General features: G+C 34.0%; 3 protein-coding genes across 7 annotated transcripts in view; 1 reads left to right on the top strand and 2 right to left on the bottom strand.

Moving 5' to 3' along the window:
• The window catches only part of LOC129787507 (C2 domain-containing protein 5), a 970947-nt gene that overhangs the window by 171213 nt on the left and 780596 nt on the right, over positions 1-19138 (bottom strand). The gene's annotated exons all lie outside the window — the stretch shown is intronic.
• Positions 1-19138, bottom strand: part of LOC129787404 (protein AF-10) — a 31412-nt gene that overhangs the window by 6510 nt on the left and 5764 nt on the right. For 2 of the 5 annotated variants that reach the window (XM_055822960.1, XM_055822970.1), the window contains exons 5-9: positions 19004-19106; positions 15653-16518; positions 10256-11211; positions 10022-10177; positions 5372-5624 (exon numbers count right to left, since the gene is read on the bottom strand). In XM_055822960.1, the coding sequence (XP_055678935.1) occupies positions 5372-5624; positions 10022-10177; positions 10256-11211; positions 15653-16518; positions 19004-19106 (2334 nt within the window). The remainder of the gene's footprint in view (positions 1-5371; positions 5625-10021; positions 10178-10255; positions 11212-15652; positions 16519-19003; positions 19107-19138) is intronic. The other 3 variants (XM_055822988.1, XM_055822996.1, XM_055822979.1) reach the window with 3 other exon arrangements.
• On the top strand, positions 3446-4734 carry LOC129787861 (farnesyl pyrophosphate synthase-like). The gene is made up of 2 exons (XM_055823687.1): positions 3446-3583; positions 3657-4734. The coding sequence occupies exons 1-2, from the start codon at positions 3488-3490 to the stop codon at positions 4422-4424; spliced, it is 864 nt and encodes a 287-aa protein (XP_055679662.1). The 5' UTR covers positions 3446-3487; the 3' UTR covers positions 4425-4734.

Raw genomic sequence — 19138 nt, 5'->3', positions numbered from 1 at the left:
TTCTTTTCATTTTTTTTTAATTTAAAAAATATTTTTTCTAATTCTTACAAAAAATTATAAATTATTATTAAAAAAGTTTTTTATAGAAATTATTTTTCACAAATAATTCTTTTTTAAGTGCGTAGCGCCTTCGCAGAAAAAAACATCTTTTTTTGATAAATATTTTTTTATGAAAATAAATACGCGCTTGAGGTTACTTTTCTCATTAAAAATCTTTGCTAAAATATAGTTTTTATTATTTTTAATAAAAAAATACATTTTCTAGAGCGTAGCTCCTTTACAAAAGGAAACTGAACTATTTTTTTTACAATAGTTTTTTTTAATAAATCTTTTCAAGCGTGTAGCGTCTTTGTAAAAATTAAACTACTTCTTTTATTAGTATTTTTTACAAAAATGGCGGCTTTTATTTCATAAAAAAAGATCTTGGCATTTTATATTGCAGGAAATTGTAGAGTTTTGTGAAACCTACCAATTAAGACAAAATCGAACAAGCAGAACAAAAGATATGGCTCTTAAAGAACTTTTCAAATTCAAGAATTTTTCAAATGATTATAAATGACTTGACTATGTATTGTCGATTTATGCCTTATTTTGAAGTAGTTTTTTGGTCTTAATTCGTACAGAACGCACAAATTGTGCAAATAGAACAAAAGTTATTTTTGCAACTTTTAAGGCAAAAAATGTAAGATTTTGTTCTTACAAAAGATTTTTCAAGGCTAGGATATCATTCTCAACCCATCTGGACGCATAGACCCGCGAAAAGTGTTGGTTTCTTTTTGGACTTTTGCACAACCGCATAATTGCACAATCCTACATTGAAGGCCCCTTATATAAATTTGTCAACCTAAATTTATTTTTATGACCACCCGTGGCGCTACTTGTTCAATTTTATTCAAATTCTTGGAAAATTGTATGGTGAAAATGAAAATGGGAAAATGCTCAGAGAGCTCAACCTGTATGACCCCAATTTCAACGGGAAATTGATCAGGATCAAATTCTGAGCCAATCCTGAAAAAAATTGGATCTACATATATCCTAGTTTAATTATTTCGATGTTAAAAACCAAATCCGCCGCACTAGAAGAAGTCGAAGAAGACGTTTTGCCTGAAAAATACCCTCTGATTTCGTTTATAGAATAAATTTCATGATAAACGAGCGCATGTTTCAATGTTTTTATGTTTCACGTTGGACGCGAAAGGGTTAAACTAATAAGAAAAAAATACTAGACAATTTTTTTTAACCATTTACGACATTTAATGCAGTCCAAAGACTTTAAAATCCCCCAAAAAAAATGAAATGGTTCATTAACAGCAAACGAGAAATATAAAAAAAAGTATAAAGAAATATAAATAAAATTAAGTTATAAAGAGTCAAGGGGTGTTTATCTGATGAAAAATTTTGAAATTTCGAATAAAAATCGAAAAAAGTTAGTACTTTTTGGGCCTCATTTTTTAGTCTTTTTTGGGCTATAATTAATATATATATTTTTTTGAACTTTTTGCAATTGAAGACTACCTTTCTAAGGTTGACGATCAAAAACTTTTAGGCTTAAAACCAAGTTTTGGGTTGAATTTACTACTATGAATCCTTTCTATACTTGAATTAAATATTTTTTATGCTTTTTTTCCTCAATCTCTGCCTTTTAGAACTAAAAAATATTTTTATGCTTGAATTTAATCTTTTTTAGGCTTGAGTTTAACATTATTAGGTGTTGTAATGACTATTCAGCTTAAATTTAGTCGATATGAGGCTTGAATTGAATATTTCTTTAGGCTTCTGCTTCTCATTCTGAACCATTTTGAGACTAAAAAACCAATATTTTGATTTCTTTATCAACTCATTAGAATATTTATCGAATAATCGAGAATTTTCCGAAAAACCGAATAATTTCATTCAGATTAACACCCCTTGTGAAGAGTAATGTCATTTCTTTATAAACCATAACGTGGTAGAACTTCTCCATTCATTTGGGTTTGAATTTAAAAGTGCAGAGACAGAAGATTTTAAAAAATGATTTCTCTGAGAAAAATATTTTCAACAAATTCACTTCAATTTAAAATTATTTGTGGTTCAAAGATTTATCTCAAAAGAAACTATTGTGTGAGTGAATATCCAAAAGGTTTCGGTGATAGAAGAAAGCTAATTGATTCACATTATCCATGTTAGTTTTTTTTATTAAAATAAACCTAAAATTGACAAAAAAAAATTAAAATACGATCCAAAAACGAATAGAAAAATGTCAGAAAAACTTAGTTCTAATTGAAATTGAAAAATATCTGAAATATCCAAAACAAAAAAGATCATTTATCGTATTTCATATATTTCATAAACTTTAGAACTTTAGAATTTACCCAGAATAACAAAAAGAAATTTTCTTAGATTTTTTAAAGGAAATGAAAATTGTTGGTGAAAGCTATGGGGCATATGGAACTGGAAAACACATTGAACGGGTAAGATAATTGAAAATTCTTTAATCTAGGTCATGCTGAGGTAGTGTTAAGTGCATTCTGGACCTAGCCTGTTTTTAACTATTACAACTTTGAAAGCTTTATCTATCGTTTTGATAAAGAGGTCGAAAAATGATCGTGAGATCATGATCAATTCTTCAATTGATCTAAAATAAGTTGAATGAAATTTTTGAATTATCTTTTTCATTAAACCGCCAAGTAATGCTTCCCCCTTAATTCTTGACATTAGGACTCATTTTTTTCCCCTTATTAATTATAACTGAGAAAGGCACTTTTGTTAGTTAAAAAATAATTGTATTCTAATAGCGCTTCTTTTAGGCTCCCTCCGACACACAAACTTTCCATTAGTTTCGTCTGGAGGTAATCCTCAATTCTGTGCGGTTTAGTTTCAAAATTATATTAGGAAATTCACTTTTACTTGATGTAAAATTATATGTATGCACAGTTTCGAGTGAAATAAACAATCTATCTATCTAAACAATCTATCTATCTATCTAAACAATTGTAAGGCAAATGTAACACCTTAAAAAATTTAAGTTTGACTTGAAAACTTAAGCCTGACTTAAGATACAGAGTTAGGACATTCATTAAGCCAGGCCTACCTTTTTAAGCCGAACCTTAGTTCCTTTAGGTCAGACTTTTAAGAAGCATTTAGACTCAGTTCATTCTGATCAAACCTTGAGACCTTAAAAGCCTGACCTTAAAAAAAAACTCAAATCTAGTCCAAAACAAAGGTCTTGCTTAAAAATCTTAGGACTGACTTTAAAAACATAAACCTAGATCGAAGAAAACTATAGTCTAGCTTAAAGAAGTTTATTCTGGTTTAGATAAATTCAGATCTGACTTAAGACGATTTTCCTTTACCTAAAAAAAAACGAAACTTCATGAATTTTAGAGTCTGTATTTCAATTTGCGATTTTTAGTTTTTCTGATTAACCCTAATTTTCTACATGAAGGTTATTTTTTTGCAGTTATTGAACTACAATGTATATGATGGCGGAAAGAAAAATCGTTGCCAAATGGTTATGGATGCATTTGCGGAAATGGCTCCAAAAGCTGCACTAACAGAAGCTAATAGAGCATTATCTATCTTCCTGGGATGGTGCTTTGAAGTGGTATTTAAAACCGTAAAAGAATCTCAATTTTCTTAAGTAAAATTTACAGAATTATCTCTTCTCTATGCTTTAGTTTCATGGGTTCAGCATAATTTTGGATGATATAATTGATGGGAGTACAACCCGAAGAGGAAAATCATGTTGGTATAAACTCGATGATGTCCGGATGACAGCCATCAATGACGGCATACTGCTTCAAGCCCTCGTTTATGAGGTACTTAAGAAAAAATTTGGTTCTATGCAATGCTACGGAGGTCTCCAAGAAGCATTTCATAAAGCTATTTTAATTTCCTCGATGGGGGAGAACATGGAACTCTCCACTATGCATCAGGATGTCTTAACATTCACAATGGAGCAAGTTAGACGGATTGCAACAAAGAAAACAGCTCATTCTTCCATCTATACACCAACTGAATTGGCCCTAAACCTAATAGACAGTCGGAATTTGCAAGCTTTGAAAGATGCAAAGAATGTTCTGTATGAAATTGGAATTTTCATGCAAAACCAAGATGATTTCTTAGACTGCTACGGTGATCCAGCCGTTACAGGCAAAGTAGGAACTGATATTCAGGATAACAAGTGCACGTGGCTCGTTGCAGCATTCTTGGAACGTGCCAATGAAGCACAAAAGGAAATTCTGAAGGAAACTTATGGGAAGAAAGACGAAAAGTCTGTTCAGATAGTTAAGCAACTCTACGAAGACGTAGGTTTACGTAAAGTCTTCAGGACGTACGAAGATTCTTCTTACAGAAAGATCAAAGAAGATATTCAACAGGTAAAAGGAATTCCGCAGAGATTGTATCAAAACTTGATGGATAAATTTTATAAAAGGAAATTTTAATTATTTTTAATGAAAAAAAAAACATTTTATAGTCTCTGAATAAGAACAAATCAATAAAGATCTATTTCACTGACTCTTTTCCTAATAAGAGAAATGATTTAACAAATTGTAATAAAGGTTGTAGAATTGAGTTTTTTTTGTAAAATTAGGTGAATTAATGAACATTTTAATTTGAAAGATTTTGAAATAAACTTTACTTTTAAAGCCCCTTGATAAAAAAAATAAGATTTTTTATATTCTTAAAATTCTGGCTTCAAAAATAAAATAGTTATCACAGGTTGTCACCTACGTTCCAGACAACTATTCAGCCGAGTTTAAAATGTTTTTTTTTCTTGATTTTTTTTAGTAGACCTGATGAAGGACTTAAAGCCATCGTATTATACTATTTCACAAATTTTCACGTAGGTATTTATTTTAATCTTTGTTTTCTTATTTATTCTTTTTATTTGTTCGTTACTTTTTATCTTTTTTTTTAATTTCTGTACTCTCAAAATTTTCGAGTTTTTATATTTTTTTTTATTATTTTGTTTTCATGATATTCGAGGACTTTTCATGTAAATGTAGATAGTTTTAAAATTTTCATTATTTTTCCGATTTTTTCCTTAAATCCTCTTCGTTATTTTTTAACGTTTTCAGTGTTTTTTTTTAAACTTATTTAAAGCTTAGTTTTTGATTTTTCTGATTTTTTACTCTTTTTTTTGTTTTCCCTAAAAAATCTTTATATTTTTTTAAAGACTTTTCATTTATCAAAATATATTTCTCAAGACTATCCTCCGTCTTTTAACATACTTGCCGGCAAATTTGCATTAAGCAAACTCAATAATTCATGATAGATTAATTTTTCATTCAAAGGTGTGTTAAAAGCAGACTTAAACCCCAACAAAAAGGGGTTGGAGATTAAAGGAGAAAATTCAAACAAGAAAAGACAAGAAAGGAGCCCCACTCACCTCACATTGCTGCTACTGGGAGGCTGATGGGACGTTATTGTGACGGCAGATACGGCTGAATGTCGAAAATCAACTCCATTCTCCACTGGGATCTGCTGGAGTGTCGCCTGGGGTGGCTGAGCAGGTGGTTGCTGTCCCGCCGGCTGTTGCACCCCAAACGGCTGCCCCGATGCCGATGGACGACTTGTTCGTCCTGCCGCCGCTGAAACAGCCACCTCTGTAGGTCCATTGACGTTCATGCTATTAAATTGAACTGAAAACAACAAATTCGAGAGATTTCCCTTTAAAAAAAATTCCTTAATTTCCTTTAAAGTTCTTTCCAGCAAAATATCGATTAAAATTGCACAAATTGCACCCTTAAACGGACAACTTTACCCCACCCCAATGCAATTTCCACCCACACAGGTGGACGAGCTACAACAAAAATCAAAGGAATGAGAAGAGAAATCAATGACAATTTGAATAAATAAGTTGCAAAGCGACACTTTGCGGGGAAATTTTCGTTAAAACAATTTCCCAGAATTGATGGAAAATTCTGAAAATTCCTTTTCTAACTAACAATCATTTCATCAACTTCCTGCAAAAGAATCACAGCAAAAAATTGTTTCATTGATAAACAAAAATGAGTTAATTATTCCAAAGAGAATTGTCAGGGGGGGGGGAGGCTTATCCATTATCCTGTCACCAACATTAACTACTCTTGACAACAATTTCCCACAATCAATGGAAAATACTTCAGGAGAGAGATGGAAAATTGGTGTTGATTGCTGTCAATGGGAAATAATTTTGGAAAATTTGATGGATTAAAATTGATTTCTCTTGCTTCCCAATTAAAACTAAATTAAAAAAAAATAATTTTTGATGGGAAAATAAAAGAAAATTTAATTTGACATGAGAAATATTTTATTGTGTTAAAATAAATTAGTCAAATTTTATTTAGATGTAATTTTCAAAGGAAGAAATTGAAGTACAATGTCTTTGTATCTATGTTGGAAAGACAGAACAATGCTTCGAGGAACGTATAAAAGGAGTTTCGAGAGAATAATTGATATTATCGTTCGATAGCTATTAATTAGTGATTGATAATATCGATTTATCTTGTTAAAAATAAAACGAATATTAATTTTCTTCCAAATATTGCAATAAATATTAAAGAAAAAATATTATCAATTAAAGTAATTTAATTTACTGGATATGAAAGGAAATAAACGAAAAATTCATAAGTCTAGCAATATTTGCAGCCCCTGATTGAAAAATTCATAAATATCTTAGGATTTTATACAACATTTTTTGAATGATATTCTTTTTGTTAAAAAAAATCGTATAATTCACGAAAATTGTTTATTAGTTGCTTGAAAAATTCGTAAATTTCTTGAAAATTAATAAAACAATTTGAAAAATTCGAAACTTTCTCATAAATTGCATTAAAAAGATTTGCAGCAATTCTTTTTATTAATTCCTCGAAAACTGCTTTATTTCACTCGAGAATCTTAAAAAAAAATAGGTACCTATTCATGAAATGAAAAATTCGAAATTTTCTTGAAAGAAATGTTGGAAAAAATCGTTTTTTAGAAAATTGTAAAAGCTGTTTGAAAAATTCATTCTTTATTGAAAATTTAGTAAATCAATCGGAAAATGCAACAATTGTTAGGAAACTTTGCAAAGGAATTGATGCCCACTTATATGAAAGATGATCCTCTATCGCAGAACAATTTTAACCCATTCCATCTTGTAGAGGATCAAAAAACATTGAAGAATCGCGAGAGAAACTCCCCAAAATCCACTGGGATCACATCGAAAAGTGCAAATAAAAATTGCAAAAAAATTCAAATATTGCGACGCCATTCGACGTTTTTTTCCCTATAAAAAATGTTTCAAAACTTTTTTGTAGACTTGTCGCTCATTTTCCGTGGAGTTTTTTTCTAGTCAAAATAAATATTTATTATTTCGTTTCTGGAGTGATTTCTACATCTGAATCTGTGAAATCTTCTGCTCCGTGGAAGTCTGTGCATCTAATGATACTCTCAAAGCACTGAGAAAACAAACTCATTGGGAGTTTATTGCTGTGAATAATTTCATGAGACTTCCGGATGTCTTTCTTGACATTGCAGCCTCCTCGAGAGCGGATGCAACAAGGAGGAGGGCATAGAATTTCTGTTCACTGCCCATTGATTCAATTTCAACGTGCCGGAGCAAATGTTTCGCTTCCGGAAGTCCCAATTTCTACAGCAAAACCTCATGGACATTCTGCAGAAAAGAACTCTGAGAGGCAAAATGAGAGTTGAGATTCACTTTTGCCAGCTCCAGGAAGTCATTGCTCTTGGGGAAGATGTATGGGAAGACGGTGATGAAGATTTTGTGGACTTCCTCAGTGTTACAATCCGCGGAAGGAGACTTTCCGGAGGAATCCCAGAATAGCTTTGAGGGCAGTTAGTTCTGCGACTCTCAGAAATGTCTTCCGTGCTGGTCATGATTTACTTGATGACTCCGTCGAATGTTTCCGGATACTGACCACCATACTGATTTCTTCATCCGAATCAGGTATATTGCGCTGGATGGGATTCAACTCGGTAAGATTTGCTTAAATTCTCACTGCCAAAGAGGCCCAAGAAATGTAAAAAGATTTGTTTTGATTTGCAAGGGGCTGGTTCTATCAACCTCCCTCAGCTTCATTTCGCTGTGGATCACCTGATTCAGATGTATAAATCACTCCAGAAACGAAATAATAAACATTTATTTTGACTAGAAAAAAACTCCACGGAAAATGAGCGACAAGTCTACAAAAAAGTTTTCAAACATTTTTTATATGGAGAAAAATGTCAAATGGCGTCGAAATATTTGAATTTTTTGGCAATTTTTATTTGCACTTTTCGATGTGATCCCAGTGGATTTTGGGGAGTTTCTCTCGCGATTCTTCAATGTTTTTTGATCCTCTACAAGATGGAATGGGTTAAAATTGTTCTGCGATAGAGGATCATCTTTCATATAAGTGGGCATCAATTCCTTTCAAAATAATGAAACAAATGTGGAAAATTGCACGGTCGTTCACAGTGAAATAAATGTTTTGAAAATACGTTTATTTTAGAAAATTTCAAAGCCTGTTTTAAAACCTATTTTTTTTTTTTTCATTTCTGTAAAATTACTGACTCTGATTGAAAATCTTTTTCTGAAGTTGAACTGTTTGAATTTTATTTTAAATATCGCTGAAATATTGGAATCTTTCCAATTCGATATTTCTTTTTAACTAAACATTAATTTCAAAAACTCCAAACTTACCGAAAAGTTAATGAAACATTTGGAAAATTCATAAATTTCTTCACAGATAAAATAAATTCGTAAAAAGTTCGTCAAATTTCTTGTGAGGTTCGTGAATTTCCCATGCATTTATATGGGGAAGTTCACCTCCAGGTTCGTAAAATTGGGTTTCAACTCCTTTTGGAGGTAAAAGTTCGTAAGAATCCACCTCCAAAGTTCGTAATTCTCATTTTACCTCCAAAGTGTGTCATTTTCACCTCCAAGTTTGTAGAAGGTTTGTAATTCGTTCTGAGAGGTTTCGAGCAGTTTTTTTCTCTTTTTAACCTACAGAAATCTTATGAATCCATCCCGCTTGTACTAAGCAAATTGAAAAATTCGGTTTGTTAGAGTTTGATTGCGGATCTCTTCCCAAGATTATCAAGCCCTGGACAATCCTCTCAGAGAAAAATGATTCCGAAATATACGCTTTTTTTGTAAAATTGGCATGAGAAGTTTGAATGAGGGTCAGTGACGTCACCGAAAATTTCAGCTTTGAATTTTTGTGAAACAATCGATAGGTGTCGCTACTTGTAAGGCACAATAAAATGGATCTTTGGTGATTATTGGAAAATATTTCGCAAATTTTTTTTTCATGGCAATGTAAGCTCAATTAGAACCAGAGCTAGAACCATTTAATAAATCATAAAATATCTAAAAAAAAAATATTTGGTTAATATTTCAACATAGATGAAACTTGAGTTTCATGGTCATCTCAAAAAGTATGTCGCAACCCTTCAAAAATGAGTTTCTGTCAAAGGAACCTCACAAGAAATTTGACGAACTTTTTACGAATTCATTTTATCTGTGTTGGAAAATTTCAGTAATTTTTGAAAATTTTGTAATTTTTATAATTGCAACAATTTTTTTTCTTAAAGATTTTAAGTTCTTTCACAATGAAATAAGTGTTTTGAAAATACGTTTATTTTAGAAAATTTCAAAACTGCTTCAAAACATTTTTTTTCATTTCTGTAAAATTACAGATTCTGATTGAAAATTTCACAATCTTTTTCTGAAGTTGAACTGTTTGAATTTTATTTTATATAAACTCAGAAAAATTGGAAACTTTCTAATTCGTTAATTTTTTTTTTCTAAATTGCCGTTTATTTCAAAAACTTCAAACTTACCGAAAACCTATTGAAACATTTGAAAAATTCATAAATTTCATTGAAAATTTCAGTAATTTTTGAAATTTTCGTAATTTTGATAATTGCGGCAAAAAATTTAATTTTTCCTAAAGAATTATCTTATCATTTCCATAGCGAATAAAGGATTAACCATAAAACAAACTTCGCACCATTGATGATGAAAGGGTTAAAAAATTAACACATCAAAAGCAAGAAAAAAGAGAAAACTCACCTTGTCCAGTAACTGCATTTGGATTAGAGAGTGGGATTGCTAATCGTGCATTAACAGCAAGAAGATGATCCCTCCTTGCCACGAGATTGTTCACATGTTCCTCCAGCCTCACATTCTCCGTCTGCAGTTGATGTAGACACGACAGCAGGGAAGCAACTGCAACGACAAATTCCCGGAAAATTAAGAAAAATTCCTTCCGGAAACTTTTTTCTTTCAATCTTCTTTGCGACTTACTGTCAAAATGCTGCGCTTGTTCCATTAGAAACTGAGATCCTTGCTCCCATTGTCGCTCCAGGAGTTGCTCGAGACTCTGCGGCGTCGTCCCGGAGCCACTTGACGACCCCGATCCCGCTCCCAGCATTGTTGTCAACGACGGTGGTCCCTGCTGTGAGGCTGTTGCTTTGCTACTCGTGTACGGGGCTTGTTTCCCGGGGAATGGTGGTCCCACAAGTTGCGGACTCGTATCCATGGCAGGTGCTGTGTAGACACTGTGCGCCTCAATCTCCATGTGCAGCTGATCCGACATCTTCTGCGCCACACTACTTGCGGGATTGAGTTGATTTCCCAGCATATGAGTGACGTGGATGCCATTCTGGAATATCTTCAGTTGCTCTTTGGACTCCTGCTGCTGCTGCTGCTGCACTGGTGGTTGTTGGCTCGTTGTTGTTGTTGCCTGCTTCCTGCTCCGTTTGCGCGTCGAGGCACCTCCTGCTTCCGACCCAGGGCTACTTGGTGGGGAATCCTTGGGCAGAAGCACAGCTGGAGCCGTTGATGTGGCCACCATACTGGCCCCAGCCGGCGTTGTGGCCGCCGACGTTCCCGGTTGGGATTCATACGTAAACTTGAGCCCCCCAAAGGACGTGGCTGACGCCGCGGAGGCTGTGCCGAAGTTTGTGGACGTATCGGGTGTCCTGGAAGTAGAATGAGGCGGTGGCGTGTCACTCATTTGGGCACGCGTCGCCGCCCGGGGTGCCTTGGCGGCGACTTGCGGCTCCACACCGAAAGTCATCCCCGCGCCACCCATCAAATCGCCGCCGTGATTGAGTCCAGCTGCCGCGGCGGCGTTACTATTTGTGAGTGAAAAAGTACATTCAGTTGTTGAATCGAACTTCACCAAATTCTTGCTACACGCCGATGCGCTTGATGATGATGATGCCGATGTTGGACGTTTCTTTGATGAGCGTGACTTACTACATGGACATTTGTTTGTTTGTTTGTTTGTTTGGCATAGTGGGAATGTGCATGTTTGTGTGTTTTTTTTTACAAACCAAAAGTCGGTTTTTTTTGCATTTTTTAATGGTTTGATTTTTGCGTGGAGAAAGCCAAAGGAAAGATGAATGGAAGCAAGAGATTACAAAGATGATCGCCACAAATGTTAACAAAAAAAAACAACCAAAATTTTATTTATTTTTCAAGCATTTTTAGAAATGGGAAGAAAATTAAAGAGGAATAAAGGTTGAAAAAAAAGAAAAATATTAGTGAGTGATTAATGTGAGGGAGGAATGCAAAAAGAAAAGAAATTAGCGCATGTTAGTAAATTTTGTTTATTTAATTTGCTAAGCATTTAAGCTGATGGTGAAGAGAAGAGAATATTCATATCAGTTGGACTTTGCAAATTCAACGAATTCAACGCGCTTTTTGCTGACTGAGCAAGCAGAAAAAAAACTTAATTAATTTGGGGATTGAATTTCAATAAATTAAATAAATAAACAATTTTTTGTCTTTATCTCATAGTTTGATTTTCAAATTGAATATTTTTTCGGCTGAAAATTAATTATTGAATTATTTTGATTAATTTTCAAAATGTTATTAACTTAATTCTTTCAATTGAAAAATATTTTTAAAAGCTTAAACATTTTTAGTTTTCCTATAAAAATCAATTCTAGTCAATTAACAAGGAAAAAAATCCCTTATTATTAAAAATCAAAAGAATTATTAAAAATCTGGCGGTATTCTGAGATAAATATAAAGATCAAAATAAAGAAAAAAACCAAGATTTGGTATTCTACTTTAATATTCCAAGAAATTTTCAGGATAATCTTGGAAATTCAAAATATTTCAAGTTTTGGTATTCTAAGATAGAGATTTACGGTCGAACCATAACCTAAAAATCTTGTTTCTTCATACAACTTCCAAGACTTTTAGTATTCTGAGATACGAATCAAAATCAAAATAAAGATTTACAAAATGAGTTGTCAAAAGAGACTTGGATAAAAATATTCCAAGATTCTGTATTCTACGATAGAGATTTACGGTCTTATTATAACGTAAAATGTCTTGGATTTATGTAAAATTCCAAGACTGTTCAGAGGTTGCCTAAAAACTTGGTTTTTAAATGAGGTAAAGGCAAAGTAAATTCGCTATGGGAGATATGAAAACTCTTGAACAAATAGGGGATGCAGATGCAAAATGACGTGTTTTTGCCGGATTTGTGTTCACTCCATCTTGCTAATGATATAGTGACCTACGGATTGGGGATCTCATCCCAGGATTGTCACATCCTGGATAATCCTGGGATGCTGGTGCAAAATTGTGGGTTTTTCGCCAGAATTGTGGTCACTCCTGATTGGTAATGATGAAGTGACCTCCAGATTCAGGATCTCATCCAAGGATTATCAAGTCCTGGACAATTAGGGGATGCTGGTGCAAAATTGTGGGATTTTCGCCGGATTTATGGTCACTTCCCATTAGTAATGTTGGAGTGACCACTACTCTGGCGAAAAAACTACAATTTTGCACCAGCATTCCCTAATTGTCCAGGGCTTGATAATTCTGGGATGAAATCCCTAGTCCGGAGGTCACTTTATCATTACCAATGAGAAGTGACCACAATTCCGGCGAAAAACAAACATTTTTGCACCAGCATCTCAGGATTGTCCAGGATGTGACAATCCGGGGATGAGATCCCCAATCCGGAGGTCACTTTATCATTACCAATGAGAAGTGACCAGTAATCCTGGAAAAAATTTAAAAAATTGCCCCAGAATCCTAGGATTGTCCAGGATACGACAATCCTGGGATGAGATCCTTAATCCGGAGGTCACTCCATCAATAGCAAGAAGAAGTGACCACGATTCCTAAGAAAAATTCAAAATTTTGGGGGTACAGTTACCACCAAATTATCATAGCAGAAAAGCACCTCTCCGACAATATTTATTCTATTCCCGGAGCGATAATGCCTGGGAATAATAGCCGAGATTATACAATCAAGGCTCCTGCATGTAATGGTCATAAGGAAAAAATTCCCATAAAGTGTTTAAATTTCGTTGAATTGTCATCCGAGAGCGAACGAGATAGCGTAATAGAAAAATTTAATGCGTTAGAAAGAGATATCGCTAAAGTTTTCTTGGCGCGAAGCTGAAACCAAGAAACTGACAAGTAGGATAACGCAAATTTTGATTTTACTTTCCTGGATAATTCGTCGTAAAGTAGAATACCGACAGTCTTGGTTTTTATTTTGATTTTTATCTTGATCTTGAAAGGTGTCTCTATCCTAGAATACCACCCATCATCTCTATTTTTCTGGATCCTCCCACAACGCTAAGATGGATGCGAAAGCGTCTGAAGCATGTGGGAGGACCCGTCAATAAAATCTAATCTAATCTAATCTAATCTCTATTTTTCAGGCCCTGTACACGGTCTACTTTGTTTTGAAGTTGAAGAGCAAAAATGGCTCACTTTTTGTATGGGAATTTTTCGCCTTTGGAAATAAAATTTTAATTTTTTGACATTTAGAATTCTGATCGCACGCTGAGAATCTATCATTTTGTAGGTTATTAGTTGTAGAATTTAATAGTACAAACGGATTTGAGATTGATGCTGTCATTAAAAAAGCGCAGTCCAACTTCATTTTTTACCAAAGAATTCCATACAAAAATTGAGTCGCGTACACGGCCTGCTATTTTTGAAATATTCGATTGAAACTATGAAAAATAATGAACTTTGCCTCAGTTAAAAAATATTTTGCTTTGTTTCATTTTTTTATAAGAGTTTTTCTTTCATTTTTTTTTTAAAATAATCGATATATATTTTTTTAAGTTAAAAAACTTTGTAATTACTACGAAATGGGGTGAATAGAATCAACGAGGTGATTAGAACCGCCTAATGTATCGTTTAATGCCGCTAAAAATTCTTAAAGATTTATCAAATTATTAAATATATTAAAAGTCTTTAAAAACAAACTAAAAATTTAAGTTTTTCAGCGTTTTCTGTTTTTTTTTCTAACGTTTGATGACTCCAAACATTGACATTTCTCTATTTACGTCTGATGTTTATTCTATAGTTTTACGTTTCTTTGGTAAACTTTCTCGTTTATTTCCTTTAAAAAATCTTAGTTTGACATTACTTTTAAAACATTTAACGTTTTTTTTTCTAACAAAAAACTTGACATTTTAATCAGAAGTTTGACATTTCTAACTTAACGTTTGATGATCCTAAAACGTTCAAGGTTTTCTTCCCTAAAACAAATTTTATTCTTTTTGACGTTTTTTCATCAACTCTGACGTTTATTTCATGTCTTTTGCGTCTTTTTCCTAAAATTTGACATTATTTTTAGACGTTTAAAGTACTTTCTTAAACAGAAACGTTAGACATTTCTTTTAGCTGTGATTTTTAGAATTTGACGTTTCTTTTGTAGCGTTTGATGGTCATAAAATGTTCGTCCTTTCTTCTCTATTTTTTGTTCTTTTTTCCAAAGTTCGACGTTTCTTACTTAACGTTTTAACATTCTTTTTTCACACAGATACGTTTAACGTTTATTCTAACGTCTTGAATTTTTTTTTAATTTGACGTTTCTTTCTTAACGTTTGTCTTTTTTTACTTCTGGGTGTTCAAAAATAAGCACAAAACTTTTTTTTGAATATCTTTTCTAGTGTTTGAAATACCGGAAATGTCTTTTATCTTTTATGTAATTTAACATTATTTTTCAACATTAAACGCGTTCTTCTTTCCACTAGGAAGAATTAAAGTTTGTTTTAGAGATCTAAAGAGTTACGTTACCTTTAAAGAGTTTGACGTTTTTCTGTTTTAAAATTTGAAGTTTCTTTTACTTTGAAATTTATCTTTAAACGTTTGCTGTCCCTAAAATGTTTATGATTAATTATATAATTTTTTTTTTGAAAAACTTTTACGCACTTTGGAGTTTTTTTATACAACGTTAATTAATTTGACGTTTCTCTTAAAACGTTTGACGTTTCAAAAACCTTTGAAAATCGTGTAATTTTTAACATAGAAAAAACACTTTTCATCTTTAAAGAAAAAACTCATAAATCTCTAAACTTTAAGGGTTCTTAGACATCCATCAATACAAACAATCTATCCTGGCTACACTATTGTATCCTATTCACCCCAGTTTGTTTTAAAAAATCTTATTTCTCAACATTATTTCACAAAACCTATAAACCCTTTCAAATCTATTCCCAATCTATTTCAAAGTTCTCCACAAATCATCCTTAAACCTAAATCAATTTAAAAATGATTTAGAAGGTCTCTCTCTAACAGTCCATTGATATGAATATTTTGCACGAAAAACAAACCCAAAAGGTGTTGGGAAAAATGAATGAGGGAGCACACAAAAACAAATCAAAGAAAACACAACGACGGGGAAATAAAAAAAGGAAGAAACATTCTTACCTCGATCGTCGTCCGGAGAGCTGTTGAGGTTCATCCTGCATAGGGGTGGGCGTGACACGAGGCTGTGCTTGCTTCTCGTACGTAATCTTCAGCATGCCACTATCGGATTGATGGACGGCGGCCACATTGGCGGACGCAATGAGCTGCCCGTGCATGCTGGGTGAGAGATTCTGCATGGCAGTGGTGACAGAACCCGCCGGTGGGGCACTCTGCTCCATCACGGGCGTGTGTGGCAGGTGTGGCGATGCGGAGGCAGTCTGCACGAGCGGTGATTGTCGCTCCAGCGTGGCCTGATGCAGGATAACATTGGGATGCGCGGAGGGAACTTGAACAATTGGACTTGCTCGACTTCCCACCATCTGTTGCTGCTGCTGCTGCTGCTGCTGCCCCATTCGTGCTGCTGCCATGCCAAATGCTCCAACCTGCTCAACTGAACGATTGTGAAGAGCCTGCTGGAAGAGGCTCCCATGGCTCGTGGCTGTACTCGTGCTGGGCGACATGAGACCCACTGAGGAGGAGGAGGAGGAGGAGTTATTGTTGCTTGTTGGGAGACTTATTCCCGCCACCGAGGCCGTTGACAGTGGCACCGATACCCTGATACTCTGCGTCGTTGTCTCCGGTGGCGCTGAGACAGCTGCAAAGGGAGACACAGACGATTGCACCCTACCCAGGTCGCCCACATCCTTCATAATGGGCGGCTTGATGATTGACGTTGCCGGTTGCACAACAAGTGGCTGCTGCGTGCCCATCATGTGCTGCTTCGACATTGCCAGTGTTGTTGCGGACGATGCCATCAACGGATTCCCCAAATTGCCATCATGCGTGCCCTGAAGTGAGGGCGACGATGTGGCTGTCTCTGTCCGCACCTAAAGATCATTTTGTTGTTGTTGTTGTAATAAAAGTGAAAGCAAACTCTTCGTGGCGATGCAATTAGCAAAAAATTCATCGCCCACGAACCTTCTTTTAACTCTCAAGCTTGTTTGTTACAGCTCTCAAAAGTTTTTTAGTTGTGTTTCTTTCAGACAGTGCGTACCGAGCAAAATCGAAAGTCGTCAGATCGGGCTCAAACTTGGGATGAGCATGAATTAGAGTCCCTTCCCAACATTACAAAAAAAAACGTAAGCGACCGGATCATAAACTTAAAATGCAAGAGAACGGTGATAGAGACTTGGGATAAACGGAAAAGTTTAAATATCGATCGGAAGACATCAGATTATGAGGTAAAATCCAACCTCAAAATTTTGTTTTCGCTTTATCTCAGCCCCTATTAAAGTTAGAGATATGAAATTTTGATATGTTGTAGGGGCAATCAATACCTTTCCAACGATACCTCATTTTCGAAAATCGGTCAAACCGTTTAGTCAATATGTCTGCCACAATTTTTTATCGAAAATCGACCCTAACTCGAAAACGGCTAGACCGATTTTGATCAACTCGGGCTCAAATGAAAGATCTCAACAAACCCTACAACTCTCTAGAACATACGAAGTTTCAAAAATGACCGCTAGAGGGCCAAAAATCAGCAAACAAAATTTTCTATGAGTTTTCGATGAATATCTCGAAAGCGCCATTATCGATTTGCTTCAAATTTTGATATATTATAGCCTATTATAACATCTATTTATATGAAAAAAAAATCAAAAAAATTATGTCGCCATTTTGAAAATATTGAGTTCCAACTCTAACATGTCATATCTCGGGTTCTACAAGTCCGATTTTGATCAACTCAAGCACAAATGAAAGGTTTCGTAAAAACCTACAAATGTCTAGAACATTTCCACTTCGAGAAATGACCACAAGAGGCGCCAAAGTCAAAATCAAAATTTTCGAAAATTTCGAACACGAAAATTTTGAAAATGGCTACGTATTTTTTACGATATGTTATAGCTGACTTCAAGACCTTTCGAATAAAAAAAAATTTATGAAAATCTATGGATCCGTTCTCGAGATATGGCCTTCTAAACATTTCTTTGGGTATGACTAGTTCAGCAGAAGTAAAAGGTTTTCTAACCTCAACCTCAAAATAATTTTAAAAAGATATGTGTAGACCCAAATTTCTCAGAATCGGCTTAAAACTTAATTCTGATTAATTTCCCGTTGAAATTGGGGTCATACAGGTTGAGGGATTTGAGCACTTTCCCTGCTAATTTTCGCCATACAGTTTTCCAAGAATTGGAATAAAATTGAACAAATATGGCGCAACGAGTGGTCATAAAAATAAATTTAGGTTCACAAATTTATGTTTTTCATTACTTTTTTTTCAAAGAATGTATTAGTGCATAACACTAGTGCGTGTTATGTTTTTAGTGTATTTTATGCATTTTTATTAAAAAACAATATGTGATAAGTGCATATAAATAATCCAAAGTGCAGTGCGATGTGAAAAACAGTGCATTTTTTGTGGCCAAAAAAGGTGGAAAACATCACTTTTTCCAGGGGAGTTTTCCGCATGAAAAACACCTCAGAATGTAATGCGACAACAAAAAATGCACTTTTTTCACATCGTACTGCCCTTTGGCTGATTTTTATGCACTTATTACGCATATTTGTCGCAATTATTTGTTTACATGATTTTTACATTTTACGTGTAAAAAACATGCAAAATATGTTTGTATACAAAAATGTAAAAATGTTATTATTATTAACTTTCCCATAAAAGAATGTGAATTTATGAATCCTTAACAAATTAATTTTATCTGTATTTTTAAAACTTTTGAATAATGTCAAATAAAATCATAAATGTATTAAAATTTACTTTACAATTTTGTCTCTGATCAAGATTCTTTGCATAATTTTACAAAATAAATATATTTTTTATCAATTAAAAATATATTCTGCTACCAATTTTTCTTCACACTATTTATGTAAAATAAAAATGTAAAGAAAAGTATGTAAAAAGGAATTGTTTACATATAAAAATGTAAACAAACCGCCCAACCCTGTCAATTTGAATTTATTTTTGGTGCCACCCGTGGCGCCACTTGTAGAATTTTTTTTTAAATTCCTGGAAAAAACATATGGGAAAATCAACATGAGGCCCTTTCTCAAATCCCTCAATATGTATGACTCCAATTTCAACGGGAAATTGATCAGGATCAAATTCTGAGCCTATCCTGAAACAATTGGGCTTACACATGTCTTAGTTTCATTATTTCGACATTAAACGCCGGATCTGCTGCACTAGTCTTTTCTACTTTTCCCAACTTTGCGCGGATTTAAATTAATTTGCGTTCTAGTGCACAAAATTGGTAACACTGAAAGAAACACAGCTCTCGTAAGCTTGGTCAGCTTACCAGTAAATTTTTTATTTTAACTGATTTTTTAAATATTAAAGAAAAAGAGAAATTCTACCTTCTTAATGTCGCTCAGATCAAGCTTATCGACCGAACTGAGTGGAATGAGCGTGACGGAGACATCCTTGATGAGATCCCTGCAAAAGGATAAACACGCGGGACTTCATTTGTAGAGGAGAAATTGGACGCCGGA

The sequence above is a fragment of the Lutzomyia longipalpis genome, chromosome 1 (assembly GCF_024334085.1).
Source record: "Lutzomyia longipalpis isolate SR_M1_2022 chromosome 1, ASM2433408v1".
Taxonomy (NCBI): domain Eukaryota; kingdom Metazoa; phylum Arthropoda; class Insecta; order Diptera; family Psychodidae; genus Lutzomyia; species Lutzomyia longipalpis.
This window is presented reverse-complemented; position numbering and strand designations above follow the sequence as displayed.

What these genes read in the sequence shown, in the direction of transcription:
- LOC129787861 (XM_055823687.1), top strand. Translation starts at nt 3,488, where the DNA reads ATGGTTATGGATGCATTTGCGGAAATGGCTCCAAAAGCTGCACTAACA. An exon ending in TGGGATGGTGCTTTGAAGTG is followed by an intron (nt 3,584 to 3,656) that starts GTATTTAAAACC and finishes TCTATGCTTTAG; the next exon opens with TTTCATGGGTTCAGCATAAT.